Here is a 27,011-nt window from a genome sequence, read left to right as displayed (position 1 = left end):
TTGAGCACACACATGTGCGATATGAAGTCAATAGACAATGAAATCACGAAACAAACGCGAGGTGAGAATACGATAATATTTTCTTAATTTATAGCGATAACCAATTTTTGAAGGCTATACCTAACGACTCTTTTATGTATGTAAATGCGCATTAGGTAAATCAGAAATGTGATCTTCATACTTACCTAAATGGATATCACTTTATACATTTCAAACCCCCATTTTACTCCAAAATCGTATTTTTTTATGAAACTTCATTTTGTGTCAACTGAACCAATTAGGTGAGTGATTACTTGCATTTTTTTTTTTTTTTTTTTTTTTCATTTTAGGGCCATAAGTGTTAATTTGATTCTAAGAAAATCACTGCGATAGTCCAAATCAACTACGCAGTGAAATGCATAAGTATAATTTGTTGGCGCATTTATTCATCTATAGCTTAAGATAAAGCGTATTGAATCTTGTTCTGCGAAACGTAAGTAATTAATATGATTAAATTTATGATAGGTAGTTTAATGGAAATAGATTACAAAATTACAATTAATCTACATGTAAGAAAAATATGCAGTTAGTTAGCATGGATTGTCTTTACGAGGTACCTAGTACCTACCTATATTTATGTACAACAGCACTTAAGGTTATGACAGATAGGTACCCAAGTATAGGTATAGCATGTTCCCCATTGTACGTACCTACCAATAGGAGTACAGAAGCGTGGAGCAAATCACAAATTGTTATTTTGTCGACAATTTTTCGTTTCAACGTTTTTGAATCGAATTTTAAAAACAGAAGGCATTTATTGTTTTGGTAAATCAAATAATTTTCTAATTTGTTAAATCTCTAAAATTTAATTTTAAATTAAATTCAGTTAATGGAGAAAATTTTGCGTTTGGGCAAGCAAAAAAAGTTAGGTAAGTAGATGTTTATATTTTGTCAAAATTCTGCTCAAAATTGAAAAAAAAAAGTTGAAACTCTAATTATTTAAAAGAAGGGAAAATATATGAGCTTGTATTTTGAATTTGATCCCCTCTTCTCCCCTTCCCTAACCATGAAACGCTGAAGACTTTTGAGAACGAATTTACAAATTCACAAATAAAATAATATAAAAATAGGATAAGCACATTCACGTAAAACTAAACACAAATATTTAAATAGGTAGGAAAAGACTTACTTTTCCAGAAACATTTGGATATAGTTATATTTAATCACAGAATGAATAGTTAAGGTACTTTCTTGATAATAAGTAAATATTTCTACCAAAGCACTCAATTGAATTGACTTACGCAAAAAATGGAGATAAGCAATCGCAAAATTGTGGGGCATCAACACTCTTTTCTGATCCGTCGGATGGAACTGAAATCGTATTTGTCTTTTTAGGCGTCACTGATTCCTCCATAAAAACTGAAAAATTGAAAGAAGTTTATTCAAGTTGATCGATGAACTCAACATCTCATTTTTTTTTCTTTTAAAGCAATGGTGTAAGTGAAATTATGTTTATTTTTTCGTTACCTTATTTATTAATAGGCTATACCTATTGAAAGTGAAGAAGAAAGAAAAAAACTGAAATGTTTAGATCGATTAAATAAATCATAATCTTTATAGTAAGAATAATGTGAGGATTTTGAAAATTATTAAAAACACACAATGAAGGTACCTATGTACATTTATCAAATTTAAAAGAAAATTTTGGTAACAAAAAATGTTGCTACTTTGGTGTGTCACTGCTTCTGGTTTGCTCTTTGAAAGTTAAGAATATAGTTTTTTATTTTTTTTTCACATTTTTTATTTTAAAGTTTTAAAAAGAACGATTATTTATGAGTGTGCAAGTGTTTAGAATTTTTCGATTTCGAACAAAAGATCGTCGCTTCTGCATCAAAACCAATAGAAATAAATAAAAATCATTCACATCAAAAACCTTTTCAAGTACATTATCATATCCGTAATTTCGAATTCTTCGTATTCATTTTGTAAAACCAAGAGAAATAAACAAAAATTATTCACATCAAAAATCTTTTCAATATAATATCATATCCACAATTTCGAATTTTTCATATTCATTTTATTTTCTGCTCAAGTAGGTACTTCAAGTAAAAACAATTAACACGGTTGTATTGAAAATAATAAAATTGTACAATTGGTTACGTTCCTCCAATTTTCAAAGTAGGCAACTATTTCGCCATTGATGTTTTGTTGGTTTCAATATTACTGATTAAGTACGTGTATTCGGGCATACATCCCAAGCGCACATTGAATGAAAAAAAACACATCTCAAGCGCAAATCGATTTATACATCATTAGCGCAAATGCATTAAAAAAATGCATCCCAAGCGCAACAATGAACGCCACTATCAATACACTTTCCCGGTTTGCTTTACGTAGGGGGTTTCAAACTGTTGGTCAGTAACGTAGCTTATGTAGGTATGTAATACAACTTACAAGTACAGGGTGCCCAGAAATATCGAGCACCCCTAAAAAAGTTTTCTACTAAAATACTTTGGTTGGTCACAGTGAATGATAATATAATGATAGCACACGATTGATTGTTGGACTGGAGAGATAACATTCCACCAATCATATGCATCTATTTCACGTTGCCAACCTATATTTTAAATTTTTTAATGAAAAACTTTCTTAGGGGTGCTCGATATTTCTGGGCACCCTGTACATACAAGGGGTGTTCCAAAAGTAACGCTTCCAAGCTCATAGTTTGAGTACTGAAACTTTCCATATGCGGAAGTTTCTCTATCTGTGGTACCCACCTTCTATGCTAATATCAACCCAAATGCTCTCGAGGGCCATTTCTCCCCTCTCATGCGCCTATAGGCTGTATCTGTATGTATTTTTCAGAAAATCCCTCCCCCTGTAGATACAAAAAAAGTTGATACATCATTAGATCGGAAATTTTACATAGATTCTTTTGTCTACCTACATATTTTTCGCTAAAATGCAATGCTGGGGAGAAAATGGCGAAAAACGTGTTTTGAGGGGCTAAAATCCACCGTGCAAAGACGCACCAGGTGGATCGGGGGTGGGTCCAGATATGTTGTTTAGGTTTGTTAGCAATTTTGTTTGGGTTTTCCCCCATAGTTAAAGTGCTTTACCGACTGTACTATGTAGTTATGTTTATCCTTATCCATTTAATAACTTTCCATGTGATTTTTCTGTGATATCAAATTTACTTATACAATCTTACATGCTTATTAGTTTCGTCGATTTCTTTTCATTTTTATAGGCAACCTATTTTGGGAACCACTGTTTATGAAAAACTGTTTTACCCTTCGCGGCATTCTTTGTTGCGCTTGGGATGCATTTTTTTAATGCATTTGCGCTTGCGATGTGTAAATCGATTTGCGCTTGCGATGTGTTTTTTGTTAGGTCATTAGCGCTTGCGATCTATGCCCGTGTATTCGGTGTATTCCAAATATTATGAAATGAAATTTTGGCGCCAGCAGAAAGAAGCGATTTTTTAATGCTAATTTTTAAAACAAAGAGATAGTATTGACAATTGACATATTTGATTCGCCTTCATCCTTCAAGCACCTGTCTAAGTATTACTTACTTACATCATTTTTTAAAATAATATAGATGCGTGAGCCTTCTCATGCATAAGCCCAAATTCATAAAATTTTATTCATTTTTATACCAAATTTTGTTCGTATTTTCAAATAACAACTTTAAAAAATATGAAAAGTTACCTAAATGCCAGGTTTTTGTGATTCTAAATTTTGTTAGCCATTATCTCTTTATTGTAAAGAGAATAACAGATAACTATAAGTATTACGTTCATACATATAGATAGGTAGTTTATATCCAATCATGAATTGGTTCATTCGTGTATTTTTACCTACTGACTGTGTATAGAAATACATATCTTACGTAATTGAAGTATTTGTATCTCAGTATAAATTACCATCCTGCCCTTATACTTATATTAGGTATATATAATAATTTTTCAAAAAATTGAAAAATGAGGTAATTTCACACAAGCAATTTACCTCGAAATAGATTATCCATAACCATTGCCGTAAATGAAACGATGATAAAATCTGTCGATAGTAAACATCTTAATATTCTATCAATTAATGGTTTTCCTGTTATTTCGAGATCTTCGTTGATACATAAGGGAATAAACTAAAATGAAATAATTGATAAATAAATTAGCAAAATGCAAATAGGTTCCATACCTTTCAATTATCAATTAATCTGTTAACAATTGAATGTAATCAGATAGATAATAGGTAATTTCCTTACGAAAGCCATAAAAAGTGAAATTCCCAGTACGTAAATATTTTTTGCTAACTTCAAGTCGATAAACTTCAGCATATCGAATCCTGAAACGAAATTAAAAGTATAATTTTATGCCAAAAAATAAGAAAAAAGATGTATCTAGGTACGAATAGGCAACTGTTTCTAACCTTCTAAAATGGCCGATAAAAATGTCATAAATATTAGTGCGCCAACTATAGGCTCAGGTATCATGGTAAAAAATGCGCATAGAGATCCCGAAAATGCAACTGCAATTAATACTGTGGCGGTACAAATGTCTGTAAGTTTCTGAAAAAAAAAAGAATGCACATTCAGCTTGAATTGATTGGTTCTAGTGAGTAATTTCAAGACATTAAACTTATAGTTCAACTTACCCTACCATCTTTCTTTACACCGACGTTTAATCCAATGACTACGCCCATTGAATTCATTACCAAGCAAAGAATGGCTTCCAGTTTAATTAGCATGCTCGTGGTCTGCAATTCATCCGTCTCACTTGTTTCTGCAACAATGAACATTTGTCTTTCTTTAGTATCATTGGTTGATGCTTATTCCATAGATTTTGATGTCGAAATTTTTCATGAATATACCCACACCTGTAGGAAGTGGTCTGTCTCATCGATGGGGGTATACTTTCGGAGAAGGGGGGGTGAGAATTATGAGTAAAAATGCTTGCTTCGAGTTGACGAGTTGAGCGTACAATTTATGAATTAAAGGTAAAATTAATTTAATCTTTACCCCATCTTCTAAATAGTTGCTTCGACAGACCAGTACCTAAATATGTACATATTTTTTACGAACTTTTCTGACGATTGTGAAAATTTGCGAGTATTTCGAACACTGTTATAAAGGCAGCAGGTAACACTGGGAATATGGATTCACTTTTCCATTCTGGAATTCCCCACTGAACTGAAATAAAATCAACGACATTTATCTAGTCTACGATCGTAATGCTTGGTTGAAGGGGGAGGGGAACATAGGTAAGTACACTTACATGGAAATGAGCATCTGAACATCGAAATATAGTTATAAACACCAGTATATATATCCGTTCTTGCAGCACTATGCATCCAAAGTAGTTCAAATGTAGACAATACTGCGCATAGACTCCACATAACTATCACACATATTGCTCCCTGAAACATCGGCCGACGAAAACTCCTTAATTAATCTGCCAATAATCCTTTCAAGCGATCAGATACATCTATGTGTTGGTAGGTAATTTATTTACCACGTATAATTTGTTCCTTAATTTTACGCTTTTTTGTTTCTCGTCTGAACAATTATAGACAACAGAATGCACACAAAACATCAATCCAATCGTTCTGTAAAATGAAAAATTTACCTACTTTACTACGTAAATGTCAATAAATGAAATGAATTTACCTCGGAATATATTCAGATATAGAAACTTACATTACAAATAAAAATGGACTCGAGCTAGCCATTCTCATCGCCGATGTTTTGGTTACAAATAATCCGATTAATATCATAGTTGGAGCAATGCTTACAGGTCTAATGAATTTGACAAGAAAGTTCATGTCTATAAAATCAACAGGTAGGTAAGAAAATTTACAAATATGTCCCCGAATACTTACGCCTATACCTATATAACCATACTTTTAAGAAACAATTTTATAGAAGAAATCGTATATTACCGATCAAACCGAAAAATAATTGAACTATGCAAGTAATTATAACACCGCCTTGGATTTCATTAAGCTTTTGAAGCCATTCGGCAGTTCTCATATCTGGTCCCATTGCGTAAATATCTCCAGCCGCATCACATCGTTTTCTTTCAAATAACATCAGTAAACAAACTAGGTATCCCAATCTGTTACTCCCAGTTACAGTAAATCTGCGAATAATCCAACATATTGAATTAATAGCACAATTTTTATCATTATAATTATAGTTAGATACTTTATGTACTTAATTGAAAAGTAAAAGAATCAGAATAAAAAGTGAATAGGTATCTTACTTGTTAGAACATAATGTCACCACCAAAGCACATATGCCTGTGCCTATAAATAATGCAGAAATTAAATAGCTTCTGGATACATCTTCCCGAAGCATACAAAAAGAGGGTGATAATAAATATAGTGTAATCAAAATACTGCCAAAATTGTTCAAAACATTCTGAAATAAAACAATTAATTCTGAATTGTTGAAAATTCACACCAGTCGGTACATTTGAAAAATCAAATCAAATAGGTAGTCAGTTAATCAAGAAGAAAAGAAATAAGTGTCTACTCGAATTGAGTAGGCCTACCATACATGCGCATGCAAATGTTCATGTAGGTACTCGTATATTTCGTCTATAATGAGTATACACATAATCAGAATATTCTCGTTTAGATATACCTACTCGCTAAATTGCCATATATCTACCCATGCGTAGATATAATTTTATGAAGCAAGTACAATAAAACAGAATTTACCTGTACAACGGTTGCTATTTGAGACAGTAATCCACTTTTATTTGTCTCCAAAGCATAAAAATTTACTTTTTGGTGGTCGTCTTTTAGAAAATCGGTTTGCTCCATAAGTATTTCATTCATATTTGTATTAAATTTTGAATTTGAACATTAGAACAAAGTGATTCATTTCCTTTTCGTATGCAGCACAACACACGTTTAAAGAAATTTTGTTGATGTACTCGAAAGAAATAAAAAAAAAAAAACAAAATGTTCGTCAACGACGTTGATACCATTGATAGTAAGGTCGTAAGATTATCAGTTCAACTTATATATCGAGTATAGCCGATGATAAAAACGTTTATTTTACTTACACATCGCGATTAATTATTTACTTAATACTTCATCAGGCAGTAATGTACTACCAATAAAATTTTGTATTTTCTTTTCTCTTTTTGAAAAATATTTTAGATACCTACCTATTGTTTGGCAAACAGTAGGCTGTGAACTTTAATAATGAATATGTTTCGAGAATTAGGCATGTAACTGGAACTACATAGGTAGTTTTTTCTTTAACAGGCGAGTGTTCCTACTTACTATCTATTTCTATTTAATCGTGTCGTTATGGGTACTTGATTTAATTTAATCATATGTATGTACTTATGTACGAATAGGTGGGTAGGTTGGTGTTGGTACCATGTTACATACAGACATAATTTCAACAAAGATTTTGAAGCTCCTTTTATTTATAATTATAATTTAACATATAATATTCATAAATCAAGTAAATGTAGGTATTAGGTACGTGTTGATTTTTCAATCAATCAATCATCATCATTTTCACATTTTGCCTTTTTCAAAGTGAAAACTGTGAAAAGCCGTTTTTAAAAAATTTTACTGAAATAGGATTTTTTCATCTCAGAATATTCTAAATTTCTATTGTGAAACAAGGAAACAACAGTTTCAATTTTCGTAAGCGTTAACTGTTAAGTACCTAATTCGTGATTATGATCATCGATCATAATAAAAAAGAATACGTAATCATGAAAAAAATACCTATTAATAAAAAATAAAAATTTATAAGAAAGCAGGGTCAGGCACGGATCACGATTTTGTGAATCGGATCACGGATCAGGATCACGGATCACACATGAAAAAATGATTCGGATCACGGATCACGAATCACAAACTTTAAATTGATCCGATCAATTTAAACTTGATCCGGATCACGGATCAATGATCCGTGATCCGTGATCCGAAAAATCGGATCATTTTCGGATCAATTTTCGGATTAATTTTCGGATCATTTTCAATTTTTATTTTTTATGAATATGAAAATTGAAAAAAAAATAGCCTACTTTTCTTCCACTTTGATACAAAAACAAATGATTTTTCACATTCTACGTTTTGATCTCGCTACTTTTGGCAAATCAAACTTCTCATTTTTGATCTTTCAATTATTAATTTAATTTAAATAACGTTAAAATCTTTTTTATTTGAAATTTTTTTAGATTTTTCTCCTTTTTTAATTACATGAAAAATTTTAAACCAGCTAAAAGGGTGAAAAGTGAGGAAAAAATGAAAAAAGTAAAAAAAAAGATGATATTGTTGGTGATCCGTTGAATGATCCGAAAATGAGTGATCCGGATCACGGATCACTACGACTGGCTGTGATCCGAATCACGGATCAAGATCAAATTTTTAAAAATGATTCGGATCATGATCCGGATCATAAAAAAAGTGATCCGGATCACGATCCGGATCAAAATGATCCGGATCATGCCGAACCCTGTAAGAAAGTAAAATTTTCAATTTTCTTCGTTCAGCGACCCTACTGTAGAATTTTATAACTACATCATTATCAATTTCAAACCATCACAATCTTTATCTTCTGTCTGGTGATAAAAATTGAAGTTTCAGAATTTTACCCATTTTTTGTCGAAAATTGTTACTATACGTACTGTTTTGTAGTTAGTTACATAACAAAAATATTACAAACCATAAACAAATGCACAATCCAATTACTAATTCAAGAAAGTCTTATTCAGTTTGATTGGCGATTCCCCTTCTTTTCAGCGTACGTATCAACACCATGTAACTGGGACAATGTTTTTTGTTACTCAATAGCTAAATTTCATGACGTGTTTTGCAAATCAACTATCAGTTTCATTGTTTGTTTAGTTGATTCGTTACGTGTATAGTTTTGCCAAGCGTTGTCAGTTTATTATCCAAGATAAAGAAGTTTCGTTTTTGTAACAACTCTTACTTTCTTAATTTGCAGATTCAAAAATGAGTTCGGAAAATGAATGTAAACTTAAAGCTGGCCATCCTCCTGCTGGTGAGATATTTTAATATGGAAATATTCATTTGAATTTAACTATTTAGTGTGTTCATAATATTTGTGGTGTAGTTAAAGCAGGTAAAATGAGGATCACTCAACATAAGCCTTCACATGAAAGTACTACCTGTAGTGTCGTCGAAGAAAATATTCTAAAAGTGCCCACTGAGTAAGAAACTTCTGTGTTCTATATAATTTGAAGGCAATACTAATGCATACTTTTTCAGCTCACCGAAATCCGCTTCTGTATCTGGTGCTCCTGTTCACGGTCATTCAGATTATACTGCCGAGGCCGTACAAAAATTCCACGAGAAGCCGTTACCAACTCACTGTGCCAGAGGTTCTTCAGGTATCAAACCAAATATCCAACAACCAAGAAAATAGTATCCAGAAGAGTGATCTATTGCAAACGTCTATCTGAGGGTATTATTTGATCCGATTCTTTGAAATATTTTTATCGAAAATTCGAAAACATTGTTTCTGTTTATTAATGTACATTCCATTGAAATCACGAATCATCAATTTTATTTTTCATATAACTTTGAAATTTAATGCTGTGATAAAAGACAGGTAGAAAATAGTATTACCTCGTATTCAATTTTCTCAATTCCATTTTTAATCTTATTTCTATTATTACAAAGATACCCGAACGAAGTTTAAGCGTTGCAACATACTTCGATTATTATAGAAGTTCCGATGATTCTTTTCATCTTTACATTTTACGATTACCTATGATATTATTATTGTTTTTACTCTTTTTAGTTACAGATGTTTAATTACCGTTATGTTTGTTTAGAAAATATGTTATTTTTGAAAATTCATCAAACACAAGATGAATAATGGTGGCAGTTATGATTATTAATTTAACCTCGTGATTACAAACTAATCCGCTTTTTTATCATTCGTAGGAACATACTTACAACATACAAAAAATAACTAATAAAATATTCCTTTATTTTTAATTTTAAAAAATTTCGAAAATCAATCAACTTGATCCACTACTACCTATTTTAAATTTTTAAAGTAAAACTAAGCAAGTTCATCTTTCTTTTTTGAAAATTGTATTTACCACAATTTTCGAATTATTTTGTAATAAAAAATGTATTTTAATTTGTTTTTTATTTCCTATTTCGAAATGATGAATATTGGTACATAGTTAGTACATACACAACACACATTCCAAATAAAAAATCTTTATTAGGTAAATCCAGTTAACAAAAGTAAAATTAAAATTCCTTTAAAATCAAAAATGTAAAAAAAAAATTCATATTTTCTGATATGACTACAGAAAACTTCTCAGCTTGTACTCAATATCACAGAGACTTCGTTCATTAATGTACTCTTTGGATAAAAACAGTACCTTTATTCCATCTACGGCATAATTTTCAAGAACATTCCACTTTTCCATCAATTTGATGCTGTTGCGTACAAATTCCAACGAGACACTTTCAGCTAAAGCAAAATCATGAAAAATAACTTAATGATTCAGTTGAATAGAATTAATAAAAGAAATCATTTTCTTACGATATTCCAGTTGATCTTTCTCGAAAGATTGTTTTAATTTCGCGAGAATCTGCTTGGTCAATTCTGAATGAATCACATGTTTGTTAGTCAATGATTTCAAGTGTTCTACAGTAACTAAATAAGACTCGAGTATCGGATGCAGTGACTTTTTGTAAAACATGATTTTGGAAAATAAAACGCCAGTACTATCGAAATGCACCTAGTTTACAAGTGAATCATTAGCTTTACTAACATTATGAACATGATTCTTATACTGAAAAAATTTGAAGTTACCGTATATGTATCTCCACGGTTATTCCTGTAATCATCATCTTCGTCATCACTTTCTAAATGTTTGGCAAGTCTGTGCCCCCATTTTTCTTCATCAGTCAACAATTTCTACGCGTGGAAATATTCACATGAAGGAATACATGTATGTAACTAGTTAAATAACTATTGAATCTTTAACCAACAAAATTAATTACCTCATTTTTCACAAAATATTCCGCTTCAATATAGTTGAATATAACGTTAGCGATGTCACTGGATAATGGTAAAACAGGATTATTGAAATTAAATTCGAATTGCAGAATTTCACACAGTTGCTCAATTCTGTCGACTAATTCAGTGTAATTAAAAGCCAGATCATCGCCACCTTTGAATATCCCTTCTAGTTTTGTCCTGAATAAAATTGCGAGGCACGTCACTGAGGAAAAAAATTGAAATTTAACATTTACAGAAATGCACATGATCATAAAATTATTAAAAAAATTATTAACTCATGGATGCGTCCAATACAAAATAATTTAAGGCGCTGTGACTTAAACGAGATAATCCAAGAACATCCGGTAAACGTAAAACAGGCTTAATTACATACTCGTTATTGATTTGTACCACGGCAATTTTTTTATCAAGCATATTAATCTGAAAACAGTGCGCGAATGGTACATAGATCAGTGACTGAAATTTAATCATAGATTCTAAATAAGTGAACGAAATTCAACTTACGGCATGATTAACTATACTACGTGCATTGCCAGTAAATCCAACGAGCTTTCTCCGATAATTCAGTTCATTTTTGAAATGGTCAACTTCTTTAATTAAATCATTCAATTTCCCACCATCGCGATATTTGGTCAGCAATATGAAAGATACCAAATTTGTGCTCATAAGTATTTCAGATTTGGAAAGTTCTGCAAATTATGAATATGAAAATTCATCTTACGAAATGTATGTATAAAGTAAGAATAGTTACCAAAAATAGTCATTTTCAATAACATCTCATGCATAAGTATTACTTACCCCAATTGAGACGAGCAGTTACTTTTTGCAACACATTCCCTCCAAAAGATTCAATAACGTCCTGTAAAAAAAATTAATTTTCAATTTCATAAGCTTAACATAAAAGAATGAACAAGAACACACAAAACTGAAAATATTACTTTAACAGAAACAGGAGTTCCAAACTTGGCTCTCACCAGCCCCAAGTTGGTTTTAAAGTAATAGTTGAAAGATGAGCCATTGAAAGACAACTTTTGATTTGAAAGCAACGTATTTTCAACTGCGTCATCGAACGCAGCTTCGTAGCTGAAATTGACGGTCGTTAATAAAACATCTGGAATGGCAGATGTGTTGACCATGTTTTCCATTATTCGACCGAGCAGTTCAAAATCTGAAAAACATAATAAATCAAGCGAATTAACATGTGGTACTCATTCTTTCAAAATTGATACAATTGGAGACGTTCACTCAAAACTTACCTTCTTCATGATCATCTTCAAGGCAGAAAAGAACGTCACATTTTCTTTTTAAAATCGGTTCTAGTTGAATCCGTAATCCTTCGTAATCGTTGCTACGACCGATAACAAGCGTATTTTTCCAAGCAATTAACGTGAACATGAGTTTTTCAAAAATCGAGCTTTAAATTGAAAGAAACGGATGAAACACAAACATTTGCCAACGAGATAAGACTTATAAAACATAAAAACAGAACTCACAATTTCCATATTTTGCTGTTTTCATTGAAAAACACGATCGGTATCCGTAAGTCACTCCAAAATACTGAGAGCATAACGAACATGAGATCGTAACCCGAATGTTTCTTGAGAAGGTACACATTAGGAATTTCGGATTTTTTAGTGTCGCGAAGAACGCTGGTATCTTTCAGAGGAACAATTAATCTTTGAACATTATGGCCCAACTTGAGACCATAGCCGACAAATATTGCGCTGTAGAAAATAAGGAACGTAATGAAAGAAACTCCATTAATTAAATCCAGAAAAAAAAATTACCCGAGAATTTTAAATTGATATACCTGCGCACGAATAAAACACATCGTTTACCAATATTTTCAATTTTATTCTTTACACCATAAGTAACCGCGTGAGCTGCTCGAAAGACGCTATTTAAAACACCAGGTTTATCAGAGGTTGAAGGCGTCTGAAATGTACAGAAATTGTGTTACATTTAATGTTACATTAGATATCTATTCAAAAATAACCATAATTTCACCTTCGAAACATGTTCAATCGGTAAGTTACATTGGAATAACAATCGAAAGAGCTTGAAATTATGTGACCGAATTCCTTTGGTTGTCAGTAAGTAATCTAGCTTCAACAAGTCCAAATAGTAATTATCAACAAACTCCTCCTGAATAAAAAAGAAAAGAGCGTTTGATAAGTAAAATATAGAAAAATGCGTTTCAATTCGAAATCGAAATTCGAATTACTTACTTCGATATTTTTTATTTCTGCAGTAGAGCTTATACTTTTGTTACCGGTAAAAATTTTCCAAGGGCTTTCTTTGATTTTCAATACTTCTTTTTCGACCGCAGCGTTAGCTAATTCCTTCTCTTTCTGTTTTGCTTCTCGTTGTTTTTCTTGAAAATTGGAGGCGAAATACTTCAGATTTACCGAAGTTGGAAATCCATACAGTTCTTTACTATGATCCATGATTAAGTTCTAACTTGAATTAATTACGAGCGAAATCAATTCTTCAAGTTGTTGCGATTATTGAGCACATGCTCACAAATTTTAAAATGTCTAACCTCTTTTTATAAACTTTTTTCAAACGTCGTCACCGGCAAACGCATCGCACTTCATGTATTGTTTTTATCACATTCAAGAATCGACTTCGACTTCGAGTAATCAAAATTCAAAAGAATTTCAAATTTCCCAGTTAGTCAAAGTTCGAACTTTGAACTACCCTACAATATTGCCTTGCCTAGCATAAATGAGCACTCGTTACGTTCAACGTTGGTAACTAGAGAATCTAGTGCAGAAATGTTGAACTCAATAACTCAAATTCAAATATTCAAACTTCAAAGATTGAAGTTTATCAGGGGCGTGTGGCGTGATCGGGGCATCGACCTTTTATTCTCCATATGTAAAAGGTCAATGGATCAGGGGTAAGTTTCGGCTTTCGGTTCGGTTTGCCTGCCGGCTGCCATCCTGGGCTGTGATCCTCCTGCCAAGTGCCAACTCCTGCCAAACGTCAACGAAATTTGAAATTTTACAAAGGCCTTCCTTTTCCATTCCTTTCCGTTTCCATTCCAAGCCAAGCCCAAGATAATTAATTATTTACAAGAATTCTATGCAATTATTAATATATGCATGCATCTACACCCAGAAAAACAGTTCGCTACAATCAGAAAAAGTTTAAAAAAATCGTCCTCTAATTTTGCATGGTTGTGTGTGTAGGTAATTACAATTAGCTAATTACCTTACCTACTAATAGTTTTATTCGTTTTTTGCTAGTTGGTTGTATCAGTAGTTCAGTACCTCTACCTACACAGGCACGCAGTTTTTGCGGTAAAAGCAATAGCAAGGTAAAGGTAAAAGTGAAAAACAATGAAAAAATATATCTTTTTTTGTTTTCTTCAACTTCGATCAATTTAATTTAAACTTCAAAAATTTTTGCTACACCCAGAGAAAATCAACACGTCTTCCTTCTTTCAACCAATCCCGGTTTCGCTTCGCATAGGATTTTTGTAATTATCTTGAAAAATGAAAAACCATGTAGGTATCAAATTTGAGCTCATTCTATGCATCCGGAGCTCTGGATAAGTGGATAATATCGCTGAAGTTCGTCCCATAACTCATGTAGATTGTAGGTAGGTAAAATATGTACATACATGATGTGTAATTGTACACTTAAAAAGTTTGGTAGGTTTCAATTTCCTGCTTGAGTTCAAGTTTTTGGTTTTCAGATTTTAGTTTTTGTTTTTTTCCACTTTCAATTTAGACTGCGGATATGAGTAATTGCGTACAGAACTTTTGAGGAATTTTGTTATAGGTAATTTGACACTTGACTTTCCAAGATTTCAATGCTTTTTTGAGTGTTCTAACATCGTTTTAAAGAATTTTTGGCACACTTTCATGCACTTTTGGCATATTAGGTATGCTTAAATTTTATCATTTATTTCAAATTTTACAGAAATTTTACTTCTTTAACAAGTAATTTTTTAATACATATCAAATTGCAAATTCAAAAAAATGGAACAGAACTGTACTTTATTTTTGAACAACTTTTCAAGTTTTTAAATATACCTATAAGAAATCATCATATTAAGCACTGCTTACTTGCTCAGATTTCGAGAAAAATACATTTTTTGACAAAAATTGTAGTGGAATCCACGATATTACGAACATACTTTTTTTTACAGTATTGCAAGCGGGTATCGTGGATCGTGAATTTTTATAAAATTATTGAAGATGAGCTGTTACTACATACAAACCCGTGCAAGCAAGGCTAGGTCCAAAAAACTCTGTATTATTTAATTTATTTGAAGCAACATTTTAGTGCGCTACAAAAGAAAAATTTTCTCTCTTCCTTCACTAAAACGTTAAATTCTTACGTTCTACTTTTATTTGATTGTATCTATGTGCCTATTGAACACAATTTCAATGTTCATTTTGATTGAAGCAGATAAATACCAAATCATTTATTCACCTCGATTCAAATAAAAAATCAAGTAGAGGATCCTATTTAAAAAAAAAAAACATGACGAAATTTTTAAAAAAAATCAGACCGTGAACAATGTGAACATGAATGACTCGATTTGTGTTTTTGTAGTTTGTGATGTTGAATTTCCAAACTCATGTCCTTTATAAATTGATGAACAGTTGAAGTTCAACTTCAACACAATCCACTGGACTCATTTTTACATTTTTATGACCCTTTTGACCACTGCATTCTATTCTGTAGCTAGCTACATATAATTTGAGAATAATTATCCTTGGGTGCGTTCAGTTTTGAAGTATATATCTCGATGAAGTAAAAATATCTCAAATTGAACACTTGAAATGTGAAGTGGATACTAATAACTTGAAATTATTACGCAAGGGTAACATTGTTTCTTATCGGTATATGTGATACGTGATTACCCTAAAGAACATATCCCGATTTTCGATCCTAATATTGATTTTACTTTTTACGCGCAATTTACCATAGAAAATTAAAATAGATAAAGATGACTTCGTATTCATTGATATTAAAACCAGAGACCCAGAGACACTACATTATACCTTTTCGCTATCTTCAGAATTTCATATCAAATTCTGTCGAAATAAACATAAATGAATCTACGCTGGTATTAAAAATTTATAAATAAAATAAAGTAAAACAATCAATATAAATGTTGGTAATGTGTAAACTTTGAAAAAAATATAATTAACCGAGTAAAACTTTACGCATCATGGCGTTGTCAGTGTAACTTCCCTGAAGAGCTGCATTATTTACCACACATTTGGAAGAACACAAATATTGCAATAACGGTACTCGATACTTTCCACAAAAATCCACAAATTTTATATGCTCAACTCGATTATCGAAAAAGACACCTGTAACACAATAGAATTTCAATTGAGTAGGGATTTTCTACGATATTTTTAGTTCATTTTGCATAACAAAAGCTGTTGAAAAATCAAGAACAAAATTCAACATATCAGAAGCGCAGTCAAGTTTAAGTAGTTTATCTTAGGTACTTATGTGTGGTATAATTTAAATCTAACCGTTACAGATAATAAATCTACATCACGAGTAAGAATACAATGGGTCCCATTCATTCACTTCTGTATTATCTAATCTTTTCATAAGCGTTCAGAGAACGTATGTACGTATTTTTTGCAATATCAACCAAATATTAACGACGATAGAGTGGATTTTTTAAATGCACAGCCATCGATTAATTTCCAATAAAATCCTGAGGTAGCTACTAGCTAGCTATTCTGAAAGTACATACTTCATCTAAATACTTGATTTTATCCATATCTGCACTACCTTTCGCATTCTCGATTCAAACGTTTCTACAGTAAAATCGCCCTACCACCACGCTTGATCCAAGTCTGTGAACACACTGAAGGATATTTTCCTAATTCGCTCGCGAAATAATGTTGACAGTTAAATGAAGATTACATCGGAACAGCAGCCCTCTTCATCCTCATAACATCAATAGTCTGCTTCTTGACGTAATGAAATTGCATTCATTACGTAGTACTTCAAATAAGCGACCAAATCTAATCTTTCAAAGATGGAAAGAAAAATTTCATCTCTCAGAGCTATAAGATTTAATTATAAAAATTATATCAGATGAGAACCGATAAAAAATAGAGTCGTGCGCAATTACGCAGAAAAGTTGCCAAATTTAGTGTTTTGCTGAAAAATTAACATAACGCAAATAATTTCGGAGAGTGGAATAAAGGTATTAAATACAAACCTTTGCATTTCGGATTGACGCAACGATGTGCACTTTTCAAATACTGTTCCAATGTAGCTGGAAGTTCGCCTTCTGGTATCTCAATATTATGTAGTTTAATCGTTCTTCCTGATAATTCCAAGAGTGACGGAGGGTTATGTTGCATATCGCTGACAAAATTGACGACCAGCGGATTTTCACGTAAGCTCAACTGTAAATTCACATCGATTAGAATATTTTCAAAAAACACAAATGCTAAGAAATCAACGCATCAACTACATACCTCAGTCAAACATTTTAGGGCAATAATTTCCGTTGGTAACATCCGCAATCGATTTTTATGCAGTAACAATGACTTCAAATTTTTTAAATTTGCGATCGAAGATGGTAACGTTTCCAAAGCGTTATCGCTTAGAATTAAACCCTGTAAATTATCTAAACTTCCGACAGTTGAAGGTATTTCTGTCAAGTAGTTCCCTCCCAAGCATAATATCTTTAGCCTATATAAATAAAAATGGAATTAATATCGGATCATAATAAATTATGTTGTTTTTTGTGATAAAAAAAAAATACCTACCTATATAATCTATCAATTTCCTTCGGCAAATCTATAATATTATTGCTTCCCAAGTATAAAAATTCAACGGAATCGTTTTCTAAACATTGTTCTGGAAATCGTGATAAATTGTTACCACTCAAATTTATCACTTTTAAATTTCTAAAATTTCGGAATGACTTCGGTAATCCTTCGTTGGTAATTCGATTATTTTTGGCTATTAAGCAAGACAGCGGTAAAGAACATATGAAATCTGGTAACGAAGTAATGTGATTATTGCTAATATCCAATCTTTTCAAGTTATTGAACTTCGAAACATTGAATGGCACCATTTCCAAAGAATTGTGTATAAGTAAAACGGTATCTATGTATTCGCATTTTCTTTCGCCGGAATTTTCAAATTCGTCGATATGCTTACGTACATCTTCGGCGTTCAGAAGCGTATACGATAAGTCAAAGGTTTTGATCGGATTTAGTGATAGGTGGTTTTCATTATCACTGCTTTCAGACGTAGAATCGTGTCGGTATCGGTACATGGTTGAATGTGATTAAACTGAAAACAAAATTAAATTTAAGCAACTGCGTCTTCAAAATTTTAAAACAAGAAATTGAAAATATGGAAAAAATTGTTCATTCAAAAATGGAACAAAGAAAACTTACCTTGAGGTTCAATTAGGGAAAGAACTTGATCAACGTTATCACTAGAAATTTATTATATTATTGACATTTTGAACGCGTCAAAAGAATTGTACGGGTTAACCGCGAGAGAACAGAACTGACAACTGAGTATGAAACGTAATTTTAATGCGAAAAATCATTAAAAATTATCGCACGATAATTATTTTTAGTTGATAATTTTTGGCTTGAGCTTTTCTGCTGATAAAAGAGAGGAAGAAAGCTCCGGATTTAATTGTTTTTGGAACGTAAACTAGTCAAATCGTGTAAGATTACTTCGGTTACGTTTAAAAACACTATCATTTAGTTCATAGTTTTTCCGCAAATCGCGTTAACAACAGATTTAATTTCAAAATGATGATTGGTAACATTGAAAATCACAAAAATTACCTTTACTTCGTAAAAATATACAAATTAATTTTTTATTCAATAAATACATTCAAAATTCATTTTTTTAAAATTTCTTCTAAAAAACACTAGAATTTATCGAAAAAATTTGTATCAAATAAAAAAATTTAAATAAGTTTATTGTTGTCTCAGCAAATTTTTTCGCTGATGCATCATTGATGTAAATTGTAAATAATGAATTGGTCTATCAAAAATCTCCGAAATTCTTTTCGTGATTACCGTGTAGTATACATACCATTTTACATAATGTCGATTTGACTTACTTACATTTTATATTTCATTTGATTGTTATTATATTTAATAGTTGAATTCTGAGCACAAGATTCAAGTTCAGTTCAAGCTAAGTGATCCAGATTTCCGAAAATGTCCGCTCGAAGTGACAAACTGGCCATCTTCCCATCTCGAGGGTATTGTTCTTTTACATTGATAATGGGCGTGTCATGAAATTATTTCTTATTATAAATTATTAATATTAATTTATTAAGCTAAATTACGGATGATATGCGCTGAAATAATCTGGTTCAAAGCGAGGCATTCCGCTGGTGGAAACGCAATTTGCATGATATTCAGATTATTTAGTATTTCGTTGAAGTTTGACACTTCGGCTGAACCCAAATTCTAATTTTGAGTTCGAATTCTTGCCCTGATATCGATACGACATGTAATCTATTTTCCACTTAAACATAATTCTTGTTCTGTTCAGGGCTCAGACTTTGATGAAAGGTCGTCTAAAGGGTGCTCAGAAAGGTCACAGTTTATTGAAGAAAAAAGCCGACGCTCTTCAAATGAGATTCAGAATGATTCTAGGAAAAATAGTCCAAGTACGTGTGATTATTACCACACTAAGGAATTCAGATACTAGCGTTTAATGTCATTTTTTCGATAGACGAAAACTCTAATGGGTGAAGTAATGAAAGAAGCTGCATTTTCTCTAGCAGAAGCTAAATTCACTACTGGTGACTTTAATCAAGTTGTTTTACAAAATGTTACAAAAGCCCAAATTAAAATACGTACCAAGAAAGATAACGTAGCTGGTGAGTCCAAATTGAATGCATTCGAATCGAAATATTATTGATGGAGTATTGATGTTTAATGTATGTACTTCTAGGCGTTACTCTACCTGTATTCGAAAGTTATCAAGATGGTACAGATACGTATGAATTAGCTGGTTTAGCTCGTGGTGGTCAGCAGTTAGCCAAGCTTAAGAAGAATTACCAAACTGCTGTTAAATTACTGGTTGAGTTAGCATCATTGCAAACTTCTTTTGTAACCTTAGATGAAGTTATCAAAATCACCAATCGTCGTGTAAATGCTATTGAACATGGTTAGATGAGACTTTTTAAAAACTTTTTTGAATGTGTGAGGTTCTTTTTAAATTGAATAATAACAATCTTGTTTTCTATTTTAGTTATCATTCCAAGAATTGAAAGAACCCTCGCTTATATTATTTCCGAATTAGATGAATTAGAACGTGAAGAATTCTATAGGTGAAATACTTTTGACTAAAATTACTTTTAATGCAAGGAACATTCCACATTTAATACCGGCAATGAACTTTCAGATTAAAGAAAATCCAAGACAAAAAACGTATTGCGAAAAAAAAATTAGAAGATGCTCGTCAATTGAGAAAAGCAAACGAAGCAGCAGCAGAATTGGAAGCATCAAATATGCTTGACGAAGGAGACGAAGATTTACTATTCTAAATTCCATGTTGGTTTTTCTTTTACTTTAGAAATATATTACGGTTACCTATTTTTAGAAATAGTCCAATATTATGGCGAGAACGAACGCATTTTCAGCCTTATTTTAAAGCCGTTTTCGGATAATTTTTTCCATTTAAAAATTTTTGTGATTTCTCATCGTCTTGTATGTACATAAACACTCAAGTGTTGAAACATATTTTAGGGCATATTTGTGATAAATTCAACATTTTCGCAGCGTAACGATGAAAGTATACATTATTATAAGAACCATAACTGCACCCTGATATTGACAATACGTGAAGTATTCAGGCATTTGTTTGCTTATTGTTGATCCCGAACTTTTTTTCCCGTTCCGAATTTCAAACAAACGATATGTTGTTTTCCACATGAGAGAGTGAGGCAACTTTTTCAAAAAAAAAAAATGAAATAGTAACAATGTATAGGTACTTGTATACGGTATCTCAATGAGTTGCAAACAAAGTTTTCATCTATTTTGCGAATGTACAGCTCTTTTAATCATTTTTGTTAATGTTATCATATTGTGTTGTTTAAGCAAACTTATCATGTTAAATACATATTTACAGTAGGTTAATATTTTTTTGAATTATTCATTCGGGTATTTTGTAATTTGGAATTTTAGTGCGTAATGGACGATCGCGAAAAAGGTGATGTTTGATGAGGGTTGTTAAATGAAAAAAAAGGAGGTACGTAGTAATCCAGCGAAAATGTAAACTAATGTAGTACCTACTGCAGTACTGCACAGAAGAAAAAAACGGATCGAGGATGACATTTTTTGTTGAAATTGTGCAAATTCAAAATACCTACACGAACAAAGTTTTGATGAAATTGTACCAGCATTAATAGTTAAGTATGCCCATATTTTCTAGGATTTTTTACATTTCAAAAACAAGTTGAAGACGAACTGACGTGTATAAGGATAGACAAATTGCTGTGCACAAGCAAGTTGGACATGGACACACAATTTTCAGTGAGGAGTCAATAATTATGATTTCAGCTGTTTTGATTTTTAAAAAAATTAAATATCAATAAATGTGGAAATTACAATTTTTGCCCCTTAAAGTAAAGAAGTAGGCAATATTCTCAGCATGAGAAATTATAATGGTGCAACCTTTACGCACCTCCTCTGGGTACCACAATGTCATACCATATTTTGTTCTGGCTCAGGAAAATTTATTAGTCGATAACATTTTTTGAATGTTGAGGGAGCAAGGTTGAGATTCTCTTAAATTAAATTGTAAATTCGTGCGAAACCGTTTTGAAAATCGCTTCACCAAATCCATTTATCGTTGTCAAAGTAAATTAATCTACATCACTATAGGCGCTCTTTAAGATGGAAATCTTCTCTACCCATTCAGGGGTGAAACTTGACCTTAGAATACGTCAAAGTGACACGGCGCTATAAATTTCACCGTAATACAATTTCCTATCGTAAACGGAATAAAGAAAAGCTGCGTATCTAGAAATCAATTCAACATCAATTTATTTTGCTTCCAGAAAAACCCCTACACTTGGTTGGTGTTCATAAAAAAATTCCTTTGTTCTATATAAGATGATTAAATTTGAAATACCATGATAATCGAAGTAAGTTAATAATACTTGAGACACGAGTCGATAAAATCAAAAGGGTAGTGTACGTTTATGCTAGCAACTGGTGGAGAGCTTTATCACCATGGAGACAACTACTCCGTACCCATCTACTACACAGCATCCGAACTTTTTTCTCATTTTCAAAGGTAGAACAGAATTCGTAAAATACGGTAGATTTTACACGTTCTCATGTTGTAATACCTTGCGGAAATTAATTACCTTTTGGCATTTTAGTTACCATTAAGAATAAAGTGAGTTGATTTTATTTGTATTTCTTTACAGAAGTGTCGTGTTGTGTTGTGAGCTACCTATTCTTGTAAAATAATTTTTTTTATAGGTAACAATGGAAAATAATTTAGAAATTATTAGTCCAATCACCGAAGAACATTACGATGAAATCATACTACACTTGAGGAATAATTTCTTCGCTGATGAGCCGCTGAATAAATCAGTGAAATTATGTGAACATGGTGATAAACATGAAGACTTGGAAAAACATAGTTTACAAACGTTACAAGACAATCTTTCAGTAATGATAGTGGATAAAGATGCTAATAAGGTAAATAGGTATAATTAAATAAATATGTATCTGAGGCTGGCCTATGTACAATATTCGTCATTCAACTTGAAAATTCGAGTTTCGCCAGTAAATCTCATAATCAATAAGTAGGTCCCTAAGTAATGAATCTTATGAAATTGAAAAAACCTTGTTCGTATCTGTAGGTCATCGGCGTAGCTTTAAATGGAATCCAAAACGCAGGTGATATTCAAACAGAAAAAGAAAAATTGAATCAAGCCAACGATGAAAAGTATAAAAATATTTTTACTTTTTTATACGGAATTAATCAAGATCTTGATCTATTCTGCAAGTATCGCGTCGACCGTATTTTCGAATGCAGAATATTATCTGTCGATCAAAATTACAGAGGACAAGGTTTAGCTAAACAGCTTCTCCAAAAAAGCTTGGAAATTGCCGAAGAACAAGGTTTTAAGGTAGGAATCACTTAGGTACCCTTAAAGTAAATAGGTATTTGCTTATTAATTTTCATTTATTACAAATTACAATACTCTTGCTGAGTCAAATGTGTAATTTTCAGTTATTCAAGCAAGATGCTACCAGTTTCTACACGCAAAAAATTGCTGAAAATATGGGATTCGTTACGATATTTGAACTTCGTTACAAAGCTCATCGAAACGAAGATGGAGAACCGATTTTCAAAACTTCAGAACCTCATAAATTTCTGAAAGTTATGATTAAAGTATTGGAGTGAATATTATTTTACTAGTTTAATGCAAAAAATGGACCATTTCACCAAATGTGACAATAATTTACGAGTTTAAATATATAAATTTGCTTTAGATTTGCTTTTATAATACCTATACCTATATAATGAATGTCGAAGTGTCATCTAATGGCTGCTTCTCAAATGTGACAATAATTATAACTATAAAAGACAATACATATTTGTGTAAGTATAATTTTAACTTATACCTCGTTGCATAAGTACCTTACAGTTGCCGGTATATTTTTATGTTAAATGTTGTTGATATTTCTCGTGTTAGGAATTTCATTTTCTTCATTTATTTGCGTTAAAATAATTGAATATCACGTCTTCTCAACTTGATGATTACCCATACTTACCTACCTATATGTTGTGTTAATTGATAACTTTGAATTTATCACATGGTGCTTTACATGTAGGTACCTACGTTTATCTATGTATAAGACAGTATAAGTATTTACCTACTAACCTAAAATAGAAAACTTCATACCGTGCGTACCTATCTCTATTATTAAAAATAATTTGAGAAAAAATAAATAAACGCATAGATTACATATTCGTTTCGTTGATTTTGTTGTTTTTTTTTCAAAACTTCTGTTCTATGGCCATGTGAAACTAAAATAAAGAGTCGCAGCTCAGAAGATAATCTAAAAGAAAGAAATGATACGATTATTTTATTTGATTTCGATTTTGAAAAAAACAAACAACAATACTGAAAATGCATATAAGGTCGACGTTGCAATGTGCAAATATATTGATGATTTTAAACTCACAGTCATCGTTTGTTTCAAAAACGAAAATAAATTTCATCAAGTTTCTCGAAAAAATTTAATGTATAAAAACATAACAGAATATAACATATCACATCTTACGATTTCATAATATTTCCTTATGCAAAAGTTACATGTGATTACTAAATAATTCTCTTTAAAACAAATGAACAGAATAATTAAAGGTAAGATTTTCATAATACCAAAAGTTAATGCACCTAGAAAAGATATCTCCACTCCAAGATAGACTTTTCCCTTATTAAATAGTACGAAAGAGTAAATCAATAAAATTAAAAAATAATGCTTAATACGGATATATATCACTTACGCAGGTTTAAGTTTTATCATACGTGTATGATCCACTGAAAAAGAAACTCAATCTCTTTAGAAGATATAGTTATACGACAAGGCATGCTTAGGAGCAACACTGATTCAAGTTTCAAGCCATTTCGTTGAATTTATAGCACCGTTCTTTCCTCGCCATCATTTCAGAGACTTTTTACGCAAAGTGTGTTCATTGCCTAAATTATCTTCAATATTCATTTGTTCTTCGTCACCATTTTCAATTTTAAAAAAATGTTCCCCCTTGAAAAATGATAATACTTGTTAAATTTTTCGGAAAAACTGGTCAATTTTTAACCGTAGAGAAATTTACCTCTAATAACGGATTTTCACCAGAAACAAGGCGAGCACTGGCATAGTTATTATTACTACTGTTATTATTGTTATTACTGATCCATGCTGTGTCGTACAGTAGACATTTGTTCAGATTCTGATCAAAATTAGAACTTTCAACGTTTCTATTCATTTCTTCAACCATCTGTAAAATTACAAATTAAGATTTGTAAAAATTATAGAAATGTCCTCATGCGTTATTCAAAATAATGCAGAAAAAACTTACGTGACCCTCTAAATCATTTATTTGTCGTTTCAGTGGTAACTCGTTGCAAAATGTTTCGTTGTAATAATTACGATGAAAAGGTTTTTTTTCTGTCGTTTTCTGAGTTGAATCACAATTACTTCGATCAGGAACCGATCTAATATTACGATCTGCTTTTACAGTTTCTACGCTGTTCCGTTCCACTGCAAGATAGAAACAAAACAATCAATTTTTAAAAGTGATAATCTCTATTAATAAATGAATGCAACATATGAAGCACACACCTGGGTCATTCATAGTATTTTCTCTGTTGGAAGATTCAAATGCGGCAATAGTTGATTCCATGATTTTACATTTCGCAGCTTTTGTAATACGATCTTGCTGATTTTTCAAAAATCTGTGGAACACCAACTTCACAGCTCGCCGAGTTTCATTTGTAGCGCCATAAATTTCCATAATGTAGTCTGGAATAATTACAAGCCTATTAATAAAATGATACGCGTAGGGTGGAGGGAGGAGGACGAAAAAACGAACTTACTTTGAATAGCGTTGAAAAGTTCAGTTTTTTCGATACTTCGTTTACCGCACGTGCCAGTGAGATTGTATAATCCTCCTATTTCGTTACCCAGAGCTTCCTTTAGTATCAATTTCAATTTCTCGTTCAGACCGATTCCTCTGGAACTGCAATGTCGTAATAACGTTCTCTGAAATGAAACGATCAATGGATGTGAAAATCCCCAGTGAAAATGTTGATTTGATTAAAATATTAAGCTGATACTAACAAATTCATTGAGATAATCAACATTATTCAATTTCTGATTAACAGATTCAACATCACTGACAGTAGCAACCGGTAATCCAAGACCGCTTCGCCAAGTGACCGTTTTATCATCGGAAGCTGGACTTTCTTCTTTCAGAATTTTTCTTTTATTTTGGCAAATATTTTTTATTGTGGTATTTATATCGCTATGCGTACACGTTTTCACTCCAGGACGTTCGGTTAAATCAGTCAACACGTTCTGTATTTCATCTGTGGATTGAACATATGTCTTACTTGATGCGTTTGCAAAAAATTATTATTAAAATGAAAAATTTCATTACGCACCAACTTTGGTTTCTAAACGTTGAATACTTTCCATAACTTGGCATAGCATGTGAAAAATACTAATATCACTGTTGAACCCAATATTACTCATATTCTTTTGCATTTTTGGTACTTGTTCGCTGGACAGTTCTGTAGAACGCTTAACAGGTGTTCTATCACATAAATTATTCGATAAGAAGCTACAATGTGACGCTTCAGACGATGTGTTTCCTATGCTATTTTCATCAAAAGCAAATCCTTCTTCTGAAATGATGGAATTCAACTCTTGTTCAAGGATTTTTCTCATGATTACCTCCACCGTTCCTGTTGAACAGAAGATACGATAAATATATTGACAAAAGTCAAAACGAAAATTATTTTTTGACGCAGATTTAACGACTATTCTTCGGTTCTGCGTGATACTTATCCTTGAACGTATCACTTCGCTCTTAAGCCTGTTGTTACACACTACCTCTGGATCAGATAGCCTCAATTTAAGAAAATCAACTAGCAAACTCACTTTTATTCACGCATTTATGAATTTTTCAGCAAATTTCTTGTGCTGGATGAATAAATTCTCGTATGAATGGAAATTATTCTAAAAATAAATCACCGAATGTAATACACGAAATCTTGAATAATGACCTCCTCTTGAAGTGAGAATCAAGCTCTTCTGTTTCGAATACTTGGTAGCAAGCTCACAAAATTACAAAATAACACATCACATAAATGAAAAACTTGAAATTAATTCAAAAATAGATTGAATAATTTTGATCTCATGTCATAAAAATAAAGTGAGAAGAAAAAAAAACAAAGTGTTATCACAACA

General features: G+C 31.8%; 7 protein-coding genes across 9 annotated transcripts; 3 read left to right on the top strand and 4 right to left on the bottom strand.

Moving 5' to 3' along the window:
• The first annotated feature begins 6 nt into the window (after window positions 1–6).
• LOC135841449 (death-associated protein 1) lies at window positions 7–10,128 on the top strand. Of its 2 annotated transcripts, none has more exons than XM_065358410.1 (4): window positions 7–61; window positions 8,962–9,018; window positions 9,091–9,187; window positions 9,246–10,128. In XM_065358410.1, the coding sequence occupies exons 1-4, from the start codon at window positions 13–15 to the stop codon at window positions 9,400–9,402; spliced, it is 360 nt and encodes a 119-aa protein (XP_065214482.1). In that variant the 5' UTR covers window positions 7–12; the 3' UTR covers window positions 9,403–10,128. The 2 variants fall into 2 exon arrangements, with proteins under 2 accessions (XP_065214482.1, XP_065214483.1); XM_065358411.1 differs by lacking the exon at window positions 7–61 and adding an exon at window positions 8,581–8,757.
• Window positions 490–6,942, bottom strand: LOC135841445 (solute carrier family 23 member 2-like). Of its 2 annotated transcripts, XM_065358406.1 has the most exons (12): window positions 6,705–6,941; window positions 6,245–6,402; window positions 5,922–6,121; window positions 5,680–5,806; window positions 5,495–5,588; window positions 5,258–5,399; window positions 5,065–5,172; window positions 4,638–4,765; window positions 4,413–4,551; window positions 4,249–4,328; window positions 3,993–4,128; window positions 490–1,398 (listed from the first exon to the last, which is right to left on the bottom strand). In XM_065358406.1, exons 1-12 carry the CDS (start codon window positions 6,822–6,824, stop codon window positions 1,277–1,279), a joined length of 1,554 nt encoding a protein of 517 aa, XP_065214478.1. In that variant the 5' UTR covers window positions 6,825–6,941; the 3' UTR covers window positions 490–1,276. The 2 variants fall into 2 exon arrangements, with proteins under 2 accessions (XP_065214478.1, XP_065214479.1); XM_065358407.1 differs by lacking the exon at window positions 3,993–4,128 and having other exon boundaries at window positions 4,182–4,328; window positions 6,705–6,942.
• A 67-nt stretch (window positions 10,129–10,195) lies between the features above and the next one.
• Window positions 10,196–13,729, bottom strand: LOC135841444 (glycerol-3-phosphate acyltransferase 1, mitochondrial-like). Its single transcript, XM_065358405.1, has 13 exons — window positions 13,254–13,729; window positions 13,033–13,170; window positions 12,836–12,960; window positions 12,519–12,749; window positions 12,282–12,439; window positions 11,964–12,193; window positions 11,824–11,884; window positions 11,530–11,714; window positions 11,301–11,445; window positions 11,007–11,227; window positions 10,816–10,920; window positions 10,543–10,741; window positions 10,196–10,470 (listed from the first exon to the last, which is right to left on the bottom strand). The coding sequence occupies exons 1-13, from the start codon at window positions 13,470–13,472 to the stop codon at window positions 10,301–10,303; spliced, it is 2,187 nt and encodes a 728-aa protein (XP_065214477.1). The 5' UTR covers window positions 13,473–13,729; the 3' UTR covers window positions 10,196–10,300.
• Window positions 13,730–16,104: 2,375 nt separating this feature from the next.
• LOC135841448 (leucine-rich repeat-containing protein 58) lies at window positions 16,105–18,654 on the bottom strand. The gene is made up of 5 exons (XM_065358409.1): window positions 18,432–18,654; window positions 17,793–18,324; window positions 17,499–17,715; window positions 17,237–17,426; window positions 16,105–16,361 (listed from the first exon to the last, which is right to left on the bottom strand). Exons 2-5 carry the CDS (start codon window positions 18,305–18,307, stop codon window positions 16,192–16,194), a joined length of 1,092 nt encoding a protein of 363 aa, XP_065214481.1. The 5' UTR covers window positions 18,308–18,324; window positions 18,432–18,654; the 3' UTR covers window positions 16,105–16,191.
• A 396-nt stretch (window positions 18,655–19,050) lies between these two features.
• Window positions 19,051–21,149, top strand: LOC135839292 (V-type proton ATPase subunit D-like). Its single transcript, XM_065355267.1, has 6 exons — window positions 19,051–19,261; window positions 19,558–19,675; window positions 19,741–19,888; window positions 19,963–20,178; window positions 20,263–20,341; window positions 20,416–21,149. The coding sequence occupies exons 1-6, from the start codon at window positions 19,218–19,220 to the stop codon at window positions 20,555–20,557; spliced, it is 747 nt and encodes a 248-aa protein (XP_065211339.1). The 5' UTR covers window positions 19,051–19,217; the 3' UTR covers window positions 20,558–21,149.
• A 997-nt stretch (window positions 21,150–22,146) lies between these two features.
• LOC135839293 (arylalkylamine N-acetyltransferase 1-like) lies at window positions 22,147–24,004 on the top strand. The gene is made up of 4 exons (XM_065355268.1): window positions 22,147–22,416; window positions 22,503–22,724; window positions 22,889–23,158; window positions 23,263–24,004. The coding sequence occupies exons 2-4, from the start codon at window positions 22,509–22,511 to the stop codon at window positions 23,434–23,436; spliced, it is 660 nt and encodes a 219-aa protein (XP_065211340.1). The 5' UTR covers window positions 22,147–22,416; window positions 22,503–22,508; the 3' UTR covers window positions 23,437–24,004.
• Window positions 24,005–24,262: 258 nt separating this feature from the next.
• On the bottom strand, window positions 24,263–27,010 carry LOC135841690 (uncharacterized). Its single transcript, XM_065358805.1, has 8 exons — window positions 26,703–27,010; window positions 26,204–26,506; window positions 25,881–26,128; window positions 25,637–25,802; window positions 25,383–25,562; window positions 25,120–25,301; window positions 24,874–25,038; window positions 24,263–24,803 (listed from the first exon to the last, which is right to left on the bottom strand). Exons 2-8 carry the CDS (start codon window positions 26,487–26,489, stop codon window positions 24,702–24,704), a joined length of 1,329 nt encoding a protein of 442 aa, XP_065214877.1. The 5' UTR covers window positions 26,490–26,506; window positions 26,703–27,010; the 3' UTR covers window positions 24,263–24,701.
• Between the last annotated feature and the right edge of the window lies 1 nt (window position 27,011).

This window comes from Planococcus citri, chromosome 3 (genome assembly GCF_950023065.1).
Source record: "Planococcus citri chromosome 3, ihPlaCitr1.1, whole genome shotgun sequence".
NCBI lineage: Eukaryota > Metazoa > Arthropoda > Insecta > Hemiptera > Pseudococcidae > Planococcus > Planococcus citri.
The sequence above is the reverse complement of the archived record's forward strand: the minus strand, read 5'-3'. Positions and strand labels throughout refer to the sequence as shown.